The sequence below is a fragment of the Glandiceps talaboti genome, chromosome 12, assembly GCF_964340395.1.
Source record: "Glandiceps talaboti chromosome 12, keGlaTala1.1, whole genome shotgun sequence".
Lineage (NCBI taxonomy): Eukaryota > Metazoa > Hemichordata > Enteropneusta > Spengelidae > Glandiceps > Glandiceps talaboti.
In genome coordinates, this window is record NC_135560.1 from 1,921,997 (window position 1) to 1,934,369 (window position 12,373).

The 12,373-nt window shown below is 35.0% G+C and overlaps 2 protein-coding genes across 5 annotated transcripts in view; one reads left to right on the forward strand and one right to left on the reverse strand.

Annotated features, from left to right (window-relative positions):
* The window catches only part of LOC144443177 (lysosomal dipeptide transporter MFSD1-like), a 42,119-nt gene extending 40,432 nt beyond the window's left edge, over window positions 1-1,687 (forward strand). Inside the window, exon 16 of the mRNA XM_078132555.1 lies at window positions 519-1,687. Within this exon, the coding sequence (XP_077988681.1) occupies window positions 519-578 (60 nt within the window). The 3' untranslated portion in view covers window positions 579-1,687. The remainder of the gene's footprint in view (window positions 1-518) is intronic.
* Window positions 1,688-6,062: 4,375 nt separating this feature from the next.
* The window catches only part of LOC144443458 (uncharacterized), a 30,530-nt gene continuing 24,219 nt past the window's right edge, over window positions 6,063-12,373 (reverse strand). For 3 of the 4 annotated variants that reach the window (XM_078132940.1, XM_078132937.1, XM_078132938.1), the window contains one exon: window positions 10,840-11,158. In XM_078132940.1, the coding sequence (XP_077989066.1) occupies window positions 11,053-11,158 (106 nt within the window). In that variant the 3' untranslated portion in view covers window positions 10,840-11,052. Of the gene's footprint in view, window positions 6,669-10,839; window positions 11,159-12,373 lie in introns of those variants that run through there. The other variant, XM_078132941.1, reaches the window with a different exon arrangement.

The following is a 12,373-nucleotide window of genomic DNA, read 5'->3' on the forward strand; positions in this document are numbered from 1 at the left end:
AGTTCAACAATATAGCCCAAACTTAGCTAGTATGACGTGTCTAGAAGAGTTCAACTCTATAGCCCAAACTTAGCTAGGATGACGTGTCTAGAAGAGTTCAACACTATAGCCCAAACTTAGCTAGTATGACGTGTCTAGAAGAGTTCAACAATATAGCCCAAACTTAGCTAAGATGACGTGTCTAGAAGAGTTCAACACTATAGCCCAAATTTAGCTAGTATGACGTGTCTAGAAGAGTTCAACACTATAGCCCAAACTTAGCTAGGATGACGTGTCTAGAAGAGTTCAACACTATAGCCCAAACTTAGCCCAGAGGTGGCTTGTACATTGGGTTCCATCCATCTGTCCAAGCATGCCCACTTGTCTCAACCAAACTGGCACAAAGCCTAAAGGTAACATGCTTTGTGAAAACATCTTTGTTTTGCAACTGAATCAAGTATGGCCAAATGGCAGCCATATTTCTTGTAAAATTTCCCAATGTGCATCATAACTCTGTGTGTTACCTGTTTCTTTTGCAGCTTCCTGGTCATTACAATTATCATTTATCAACATTATCAAGGAGAGGTGTATTGCAGTAAAAGAAATACCAAACTCTCTACAACAACCAACTGTTGTATTTGTACTTGTCTAGTCATGAAGCATGGAAGGGTAATACCTTGAGTGTGAAAGTCTATTACTCAGAATGGATGAATGTATATACAAGGTTATCTGATAGATATATGATGTGTATGTAATCCAGAATCAATGAATTCTATTATGTACTATGTCAGGGGAAAAGTCTTAGGTACTCAGAAAGATAGATTTTGTTAAGTTGTACTATGTCATTTTGTGAAGTGGACAAGTTTTGATTTTTCTTTTCAATTATGTCTTGCCTACATTGACATCATTTTACTAGCTCCTAGCTCTATAGCCTGTTTACTGCACTGTGGAGATGCATCGTTAGCTGGTCATACCTCCTAGCCCTATAGCCTGTTTACTGTGCTGTTGAGATGCATAATTTGCTATCAATAATTTAAGATTGCAGACTCTTTAGCACTTTCTTTCATGTTCAGTGAATTGTGTGAAAGGGTCTACTACCAAAGCACAGTTCAGCTAAGAAAGTTTTAACTCTGTTAGCAAGACTTTTTAGTATCAATTTGCTCCTGAATCTCAAATTTTGGGAGCAAAATGGTCCTGAAATTTAAAATTTAGGAGTAAAATAAAATAATATATATCAAACTGTAATTCTTATCACCATTCAATGTGACAAATGCTTTGTGTATCTGTTGAATGAAAATAATTATCAATTTAGTTGAATGACAATATTCATATTACACGTAATGCTAATAAAAATATTCCACATATGATGAAATAGTTAATATGCAAGTAGACATGAAAATTTGTCTGTGAAATGCAGGTAAAGTTGAATTTTCAACTTAAATGCAAGAAAATTTAAAATGTTTCCTGCTGGATACAGGTATTTACAAAAATTCACCTGCATTGAACCATTTATCACTGCAAATGCCAGTAATTACTGACAAGTTCCTAGGCTGCAGTTAGAAGAGTGGTTGGTATAACTGCCAAATCTTAGTTCCTCAGTCTCATGTTAATATATTTGCATGTGTGTCAGAAAAGTAGAGATATTTTGATTTAGACAGTATAGATTTCCATGCTGTACATCTTGTATCTTACTTTATGAATAAAACAATAAAACCTACCAAGTATCTGTATATGGTTATCAGTGAGTATGGGTTGTCTCTGAATGCATTGTTGTCATGGTAATGTTGAATACTGCTATAAATAAGACACTATCATTTCAATGATTTTTGCAGCACAACTGAACTTATAAGGGACTGGTCAATTTCTTCGGCGGGGGGGGGGGGATTTGTAGGGGTCACTCTGTTTTTGAAATTGGCAGGGGGGGGGGGGTCATTGTGTTTTGGATTGTGATGGAAGAAAAAAATCCTTTTCTACAATGGCATATAGCAAGTTGTCTGAAATGTGGTACATGTAAATACTTGTTCTTGTTCCGGTTTCTTACATAAATTCTTTAGTTCAAGCATAACTATACTTAATCTAAATTGTTCTACTCATCAGTATGAACTTGTCAGAAGGGATTAATACACTTTCTATTTTGGACACTACATGTTATTGACACTACAAATCACCACATCTCATCAGATTCCAGTTTCTATTATACACTAGGTATGACCACCTGAAGTTCCGTAACATACCGGTGACTTGACTACATGCAATACTAATGCCCCTATACCAAGTGTTACTTTTATGTGACATGGGAAACTCATTTATAATTTACATTAACTTTGAAGCTGTGAAATATTACCATTTTTCAAAGACACATGCTGTCATGGATTAAGTTATTGCTTGAAAGGGTCTGAATAGCCTAAATACTGGCTTTAAGAGTAAAAATGATAGGGGGGTCAGCCGGGGGCCAGTGACTTTTTATTTGCCCTGATTTAAGAATCCACACTGGAGAAACTGACCAGTCCCTAAGGTTCAGTTGTGTAATTGGCATAGCAAAGTGTCTGTGTGTCTGTGTGTCTGTGTGTGTCTGTGTCTATGTGTGTGTGTGTAAACAACTTAAAACTGCTGGACTGATTTTCTTCAAAACACTTTAGTACAATTGGCCCTAGCAACCATGACCACACCCTTTGCAACAAATAATATAATCTGGTAGGCAAGTGAGTAAACATTCAAAATATTTATGCAAATACCCCTAGCAACCATGTTCACGCCCATAGCAACAGCGAAACGGTGGTGTATTTCACAAAGATAATGGATTCTTAAACAAATGAACAAACTTTCAAAAGGTGTATGCAAATATGCCTACATATGCCTAGCAACAAGACCATGCCCATAGTAACAGCCAAATGATCATGTATACTGCAAAGATAACTGGTATTCATAGACGAGTGAACAAACATTCGAAAAATGTATGCAAATATGTCTAGCAACATGATCACACTCATAGCAACGGTCAAAAATCATGTATATTGCAAAGATAACAACAGGGTTGGATAGGCAACTGGATTGCAATTCAGCAAACGAAAACCTATACCTAGCATGGATCAGCATGTGGGTAAGCATTTTTTAAAACTGTACAGTTGTGTTACAATGCCATTCGCACTATTTTTAGCACAACTGAACTGAGGTTCAGTAGTGCTATAAGGATCGCCCAGTATCTGTCTGTCTGTCTGTCTGTCTATGTGTGTGTGTGTAAACAACTTAGTCAAAAACCGCTGAACCAATTGCCATGATATTTGGTGGGTCCATTACCTTGGGTGTCTAGTTGGAAAATTGTTCAAATCAAAAAGATCTTACACCGGTTTGGGATTTGGGTCAAAAAATGTGATTTTTGGTCAAAAAACTTAAACTCAGAAACTACTGGGCAGACTGGTATGAAATTTGGGTGAAACATTCTTAAGGGGGTGTAAAGTAAGATTTGTTCATGACATGATGATTCCATCAGTAATATGCAAATTAGGGCTAAAAATGTGTCTTTTTGGTTAAAAATCTATAATTCCAAAACTACTGAGCAGATTGGGCTGAAATTTAATGGGAATGCATCTAGGGATGTATGGACGAAGATATATTAAGCATACAATGATTCCATGAGTGATATGCAAATTAGGTACAAGAGTGTTCATTTTTGGTCAAAAACTTATATCTCAAAAAGTACTTGGTCAATGAGTCTGAAACTTGGCGAGATGTTTTTGAAACTGTTATTCTGCAGATTTTCTTCAAAACATTTTGACAAAATTGGCCCTAGCAACCATGACCACGCCCTATAGCAACAACCAAATGGCAGTATATTTTGGTCAAATAACATCATCTGGTAGGCAAGTGAGTAAACATTCAAAAAATGTATGCAAATACCCTAGCAACCACGCCCATAGCAACAGCCAAACGGTGGTGTTTTTCACAAAGATAACAACAGGGTTTAGTAGACAATTGAATAAACATTCAAAAAATGTATGTAAATTTGCCTAGCAACAGGACCACGCCCAACAGCCAAATAATCATGTATATTGCAAAGATAACAACAGGAATAGAAAGACAAATGAATAAACATTCAAAAAATGTATTCAAATACCCTAGTTACCATGACCACGCCCATAGCAACAGCCAAACGGTGGTGTATTTCACAAAGATAACAATGGGGTTTAATAGACAAAATGAATAAACATTCAAAAAATGTATGTAAATTTGCCTAGCAACAAGACCACGCCCATAGCAACAACCAAATGATCACGTATATTGCAAAGACAATATAAGGAATTCATACACAAGGGAACAAAAACATACACAAATGTATGCAAATATATCTTACAACATGACCACGCCCATAGCAACAGCCAAATGATAGCATTTATCGTAAAGATAGCAACATGGTTGGATAGGCAACTGGGTAGTTATTCAGCAAATGAACACCTATTTGTTAGCATGAACTAGCATATGGATAAATATTTTTAAAAACTGTACAGTTGTGCTACAATGCCATTGGCAGTATTTTTAAAAATCACATTCACATTCAGATCCAAAGTAGAAATCAAAGCCTATTTGTTACATTGCATACAAATAAGTGAGTATAACTGGTAGATGCACACCCAATAATGGAAATCCACAATTACAAAGCATAGAATGTACTCATCACCTGACCTGATTTTTTGCACCAACTTTCATTGACCTTTGATGCAACGTAGAGATTAGTCTCACTTACCCAGACTCTTGAGGGATCGATACTCACATAACAGCTGGGATGGCGCCCTCAATAGCAAGAGGCTGGGTAACTGAGACTATGTATATATGTATCAATATATATATTAAAGTGTAATTTTGAACATTCATATAAAACAGATTGAATATAAGGCTAACTTTGAAATATTCTTATTATTACACACAATGTTTCAACTGTTAAATTCTAATGACTAATACTGCACATTATATTGCCCACCGAATAACCTTTGACCTTTTCATCTGAACATGTGACATCTCAACAAAAAATTAGGAAAAAAAATTAGGACATACAGAGGGCATTAATTTTCACGTTTTTATCAATTTTTGCAAACTGCCAAATTAAGGTTTACCCTGAGTTGGGTGACAAATTTCCAGTCGTAAAACAGTGTCACTTGCTAGATGATGGATTCACATCTTTTGATCTGAATGTGAAGTAAAATACTGGCCCTGTACCTGTGTCTTGTACCGACCATTGGACAATACATGGAACTACTATGATGTACCATGGAAGTACCACCCACTGTACATCCATGGGGGACGTACTTCAAGGATGTACAGAGCTATTGGGCTATGTACAGTGTGGTGTATGTGGTGTAGCTTGCATCCTGTCAGACACATGGTCTGCCTGTGGTGTACCTTAGTGCCATACGCCCTCAACGATTGTATGTATTCTCCTTTCTAGTTTAGACCATGCACAGCTGGTACAGGAATATTGAGAATTCTTTTAGTTAATTTATTGAAATAACTCAAATAAATTTAAAAAGCCTAACAAACATAAAGCAGGTCAATTTTGCCATGATAACTTAGCTTTATCAGAAAAGTCATGTAATAGATCATTTGCTTGATTGCTGGCAAACCTGGGACACTTTATGTCACACACACAGATTATAAATGCACTGATACACAAAAGATTTCAGTCATTACTTTTCATATGCTATCAGATTAAATTCTTCTATGACTGTAACACTACATATTTTCTGTATAGGATTGTACTTTATGAAAAGCAAACCAGAGAGAATATTTCTTCCACAACACTGAAATTTCTTGACTGTGTATCTTGGATGGTGCGGTAAAAGAGACTGTGGTTTAAGACAATGGACATTAAGTTGTGGTTTAAGACAATGGACATTAAGTTGTGGTTTAAGACAATGGACATTAAGTTGTGGTTTAAGACAATGGACATTAAGTTGCATTTGAGAATATGTTAAAAAGTGATCTTTGCACGTCATTTACATTTGTCACAGCAATAAAATAAGTTTTCAAGTGTCCCTGGTTCTCTGGCAATCATTGAAGGAATGAATTGTAGACAAAACAGTTGATGTCATCTTTGATTGCATTTCAATTTTATTCAAATTTGAGTGTCATATAATATAGGTCTTCTACACCATCAACAACAGATGATGTGTATTTGGCACATATCTTTAGAAGTGATACAGTTTCTATTGTGAATGGTAATCAGAACCTAGGAGAAGATGGGGACTATAAGAAAAACAACTCAAGTACTGTAAGCAACTCATTATTCCTATATCAAATATAAGGTATATTGTATAGTATCACTTCATTCTGAAATGATTCATCTCACATTCCTTTTCATATACAATTCAATACAAACTACTGGCATACATTTGTGTCTACTTACTATACACACTATGATTATCTCCACCATATAGTCAAATAGAGTTCTCTAGCACAGTTTTTTGCTCTTCCCACTGACAGCAGCAGTTTAATGTCATTGGAGTGTTGAATCAGATATAAATGTAATGATGTTATTGTATCCTCTAACTGCTGGTTGTATTTGTACTAAACTGAATGAAGTAACTAATAATACAACCATCTGTCAATGTGTGATGTATTACAACATGCACTTTTCATCCCTTCCCAAGCATGAGATCTAGTAGCTAGATTTTCAGTAGAATTATCTCCATTTGACTCTACGTGGAGAGAGAGAGAGAGAGAGAGAGAGTGTGTGATCATAGAAAATGACTTCATATACAGTAAGTAAACTAGATGAGTAGTAGTCACTTACTGACATAGTTATGCCATTTCTGCACAACATAACAATTATACTGCAATTACACTGTCTTCTCTATCGGTTCTAATTCATTTCTTAATTTCATTTTATATCAGATATAAAAAAAAATACAATGATTGTCATTTAAAATGAGTATAAATATTCTGACGCTTTTTAGATCAGCTTTTGTTCTTTGTGGTTTTACCTTCATGTGCTTAAAACTATCAAAAAAAAAACACCACAGGAAATCTAGACATCAATGTAAAGGAAAATATCAGTAATCTGGTACATCTCATCTCGCAAAAACTTTAAATCTTAAAATAATGTTAAAATATTCAATTATAAAATATGAATAGAAAAAGAAATAACACTGATATAAAAATTATATATATACATAATTATACATTATGTGCATTATGCTGAAATATTTATTGTCAATCAACGTCATTTGATGTGAAAATTATTGGTCTATTTCTTAAGAATTTCTGACTACTTTGATAGATTTGAATGATATAGTTGTGAGTGTTTCTGTACTATAAACACTGCTATGTAACTAATGAGATACAGCTTGAGATCTCAACTCATACTTGAATATAGAAATGAAGTCAAATACCAAATCAACAACTGACAACCATATTTACTTTCATGTTTCTCATCACCTGACTGACTATATTGCTTTGATTCAACAAAATAATACAAAATTGAATGTTCCCTCAAAGTCTAGATAAGACAAAATTATAATGTATCTGATGGTAAGAGTTGACACCACAAGTTTGTTTTGACCCCATCAATCCCATCCATCTACACATTTACATGTTTTGACCCCACCCCTCCCATTCATCTACACACTACATGGTTTGACCCCACCCATCCCATTGACCCCTCTCATAATAGACCCACCTACACATTTACATGGTTTGACCCCACCCATCCCACCCACCTACACATTTACATGTTTTGACCCCACCCCTCCCATTCATCTACACACTACATGGTTTGACCCCACCCATCCCATTGACCCCTCTCATAATAGACCCACCTACACATTTACATGGTTTGACCCCACCCATCCCATTGACCCCTCTCATAATAGACCCATCTACACATTTACATGGTTTGACCCCACCCATCCCATTGACCCCTCTCATAATAGACCCACCTTCACATTTACATGGTTTGATCCGCCAATCCCACCCACCTTCACATTTACATGGTTTGATCCGCCAATCCCATCCATCTATACATTTACATGGTTTGATCCGCCAATCCCACCCACCTACACATTTACATGGTTTGACCCCACCCATCCCACCCACCTACACATTTACATGGTTTCACCCCACCCATCCCACCCACCTACACATTTACATGGTTTGACCCCACCAATCCCATCCATCTATACATTTACATGGTTTGACACCACCCATCCCATTCATCTACACATTTACATGGTTTGACCCCACCCATCCCATCCACCTACACATTTACATGGTTTGACACCACCCATCCCACCCACCTACACATTTACATGGTTTGACACCACCCATCCCACCCACCTACACATTTACATGGTTTGACCCCACCCATCCCACCCACCTACACATTTACATGGTTTGACACCACCCATCCCATCCACCTAGTAGACACATTTACATGGTTTGACACCACCCATCCCACCCACCTACACATTTACATGGTTTGACCCCACCCATCCCATCCACCTACACATTTACATGGTTTGACCCCATCAATCCCATCCATCTATACATTTACATGGTTTGACACCACCAATCCCATCCATCTATACATTTACATGGTTTGACACCACCAATCCCACCCACCTACACATTTACATGGTTTGACCCCACCAATCCCACCCACCTACACATTTACATGGTTTGACACCACCAATCCCACCCACCTACACATTTACATGGTTTGACCCCACCAATCCCATCCACCTACACATTTACATGGTTTAAAACCTGATGGAGATAATACTGTAAATTAATACTTATAAATTCACTGTTTACAAAATACAGGGATTTGTTCAAACTTTTAATTAACTGGCTAACAATAAATAATGAATTGTCATCACTTTCTGAGTGACTAATCAAATAATTGATACATCGTGAATTGAAACATCATCAATTTTTGTGATTACATCATGAATTGATACATCATCAATTTTTGTGATTACATCATGAATTGATACATCATCAATTTTTGTGATTACATCATGAATTGATACATCATCAATTTTTGTGATTACATCATGAATTGATACATCACCAATTTTTGTGATTACATCATGAATTGATACATCATCAATTTTTGTGATTACATCATGAATTGATACATCATCAATTTTTGTGATTACATCATGAATTGATACATCATCAATTTTTGTGATTACATCATGAATTGATAAATCATCAATTTTTGTGATTACATCATGAATTGATACATCATCAATTTTTGTGATTACATCATGAATTGATACATCATCAATTTTTGTGATTACATCATAAATTGATACATCATCAATTTTTGTGATTACATCATGAATTGATACATCATCAATTTTTGTGATTACATCATGAATTGATACATCATCAATTTTTGTGATTACATCATGAATTGATACATCATCAATTTTTGTGATTACATCATGAATTGATACATCATCAATTTTTGTGATTACATCATGAATTGATACTGTACATCATTTGCTTATTTCCCTAACAATCTATAGATCTATATGTGATATTTAACAATCTATAGATCTATATGTGATATTTAACAATCTATAGATCTATATGTGATATTTAACAATCTATAGATCTATATGTGATATTTAACAATCTATAGATCTATATGTGATATTTAACAATCTATAGATCTATATGTGATATTTAACAATCTATAGATCTATATGTGATATTTAACAATCTATAGATCTATATGTGATATTTAACAATCTATAGATCTATATGTGATATTTAACAATCTATAGATCTATATGTGATATTTAACAATCTATAGATCTATATGTGATATTTAACAATCTATAGATCTATATGTGATATTTAACAATCTATAGATCTATATGTGATATTTAACAATCTATAGATCTATATGTGATATTTAACAATCTATAGATCTATATGTGATATTTAACAATCTATAGATCTATATGTGATATTTAACAATCTATAGATCTATATGTGATATTTAACAATCTATAGATCTATATGTGATATTTAACAATCTATAGATCTATATGTGATATTTAAATAATGAGTCATTAGTTATAATGACTACTGTATGTCTGTCTCTTAATTAATAAAAATGGAAAATGTTTCAGACTTCGTAGATCATGTGATTCAGTAAAACAACTGTACAGTTTTAAAAATGTTTATCCACATGCTGATCCATGCTAGGTATAGGTGTTCATTTTCTGAATGATTATCCAGTTGCCTATCCAGCCCTGTTATTATCTTAACCGTATATTAACCGTATGTAGTTGCTTTTTACATGTTGGTGCTGTCTTGTAAAGCTTGGAAATTATTGTCTGAAAATGTCTGAATAGTCTCAAAATTGACTTTTCAGAGTTAAAAACCTCCAGGGCTTCTAGGGGGAGATTACAGATGGGGTGGGGGTCAGTGACTATTTACTGGCCTGATTTAAGAATCCATTCCCCCAGGCTGGAGAAACTGACCGTCCCTAATTTGCATATCGCTGATGAGATCATTATATGCTTAATATTGCTTCATCTATACACCCCAGCTGCATCCCCATTAAATTTCAGCCCAATCTGCTCAGTAGTTTTGGAATTAAAGATTTTTGACCAAAAGACACATTTTAGCCCTAATTTGCATATTGCATCCTGTCATGAACAAATCTTTTCATCAAAAATGCCATTTCTTGACCTAAATCGCATACCTGTAATGTGATCATTTTGCTTTGAACAATTTCCCAACTAAACACCAAAAGTAATGTCTGCACCAAATACCAAGTCAATCGGTCTGGTGGTGAAGTCATCCACACACACACACACACACACACACACACACACACACACACACACACACACACACACACACAGACGGACAAACATCGCACCATGCGTATAGCACTACTGAACCTTATCAGTTCAGCTGCGCTAAAAATTATATTTCTGTAAATTCTTATCAAGATATACAATTATCATTTTCTGTATACATATTCAAGATAAAAAAAATTCTTTAAAAAGGTATTTCAAAATATAGGAATGCTTGATGTGATATAGAGTGTTGATAAGACTACATTATAACACACATTTTAGATTTTGTCTTTCCTTTCTTCGTAGTATCTGTTGATGTTTGGCTTTCACTCTGTTTGCCATGCAGTTCATAGAGTGCCTTCTCTCTAAGTAAGAAATAGAATAATAATACAGTCAATCAGTATGTATTATATCAGTGTAGTGGTCATGGGTTGTAAGTGTATGGTGTTATTACATCAATGTATTATATCAGTGTAGTGGTCATGGGTTGTAAGTGTATGGTGTTATTACATCAATGTATTATATCAGTGTAGTGGTCACAGGTTGTCAGTGTATGGTGTTATTACATCAATGTAGTATATCAGTGTAGTGGTCATGGGTTGTAAGTGTATGGTGTTTTTACATCAATGTATTATATCAGTGTAGTGGTCATGGGTTGTAAGTGTATGGTGTTATTACATCAATGTAGTATATCAGTGTAGTGGTCACAGGTTGTCAGTGTATGGTGTTTTTACATCAATGTATTATATCAGTGTAGTGGTCATGGGTTGTCAGTGTATGGTGTTTTTACATCAATGTAGTATATCAGTGTAGTGGTCACAGGTTGTCAGTGTATGGTGTTTTTACATCAATATATTATATCAGTGTAGTGGTCACAGGTTGTCAGTGTATGGTGTTTTTACATCAATGTAGTATATCAGTGTAGTGGTCACAGGTTGTCAGTGTATGGTGTTTTTACATCAATGTAGTATATCAGTGTAGTGGTCACAGGTTGTCAGTGTATGGTGTTTTTACATCAATATATTATATCAGTGTAGTGGTCATGGGTTGTCAGTGTATGGTGTTTTTACATCAATGTATTATATCAGTGTAGTGGTCACAGGTTGTCAGTGTATGGTGTTTTTACATCAATACTAGTATATTATATCAGTGTAGTGGTCATGGGTTGTCAGTGTATGGTGTTTTTACATCAATATATTATATCAGTGTAGTGGTCATGGGTTGTCAGTGTATGGTGTTTTTACATCAATGTATTATATCAGTGTAGTGGTCACAGGTTGTCAGTGTATGGTGTTTTTACATCAATACTAGTATATTATATCAGTGTAGTGGTCACAGGTTGTCAGTGTATGGTGTTTTTACATCAATATATTATATCAGTGTAGTGGTCATAGGTTGTCAGTGTATGGTGTTTTTACATCAATGTAGTATATCAGTGTAGTGGTCACAGGTTGTCAGTGTATGGTGTTTTTACATCAATGTATTATATCAGTGTAGTGGTCATGGGTTGTCAGTGTATGGTGTTTTTACATCAATGTATTATATCAGTGTAGTGGTCATGGGTTGTCAGTGTATGGTGT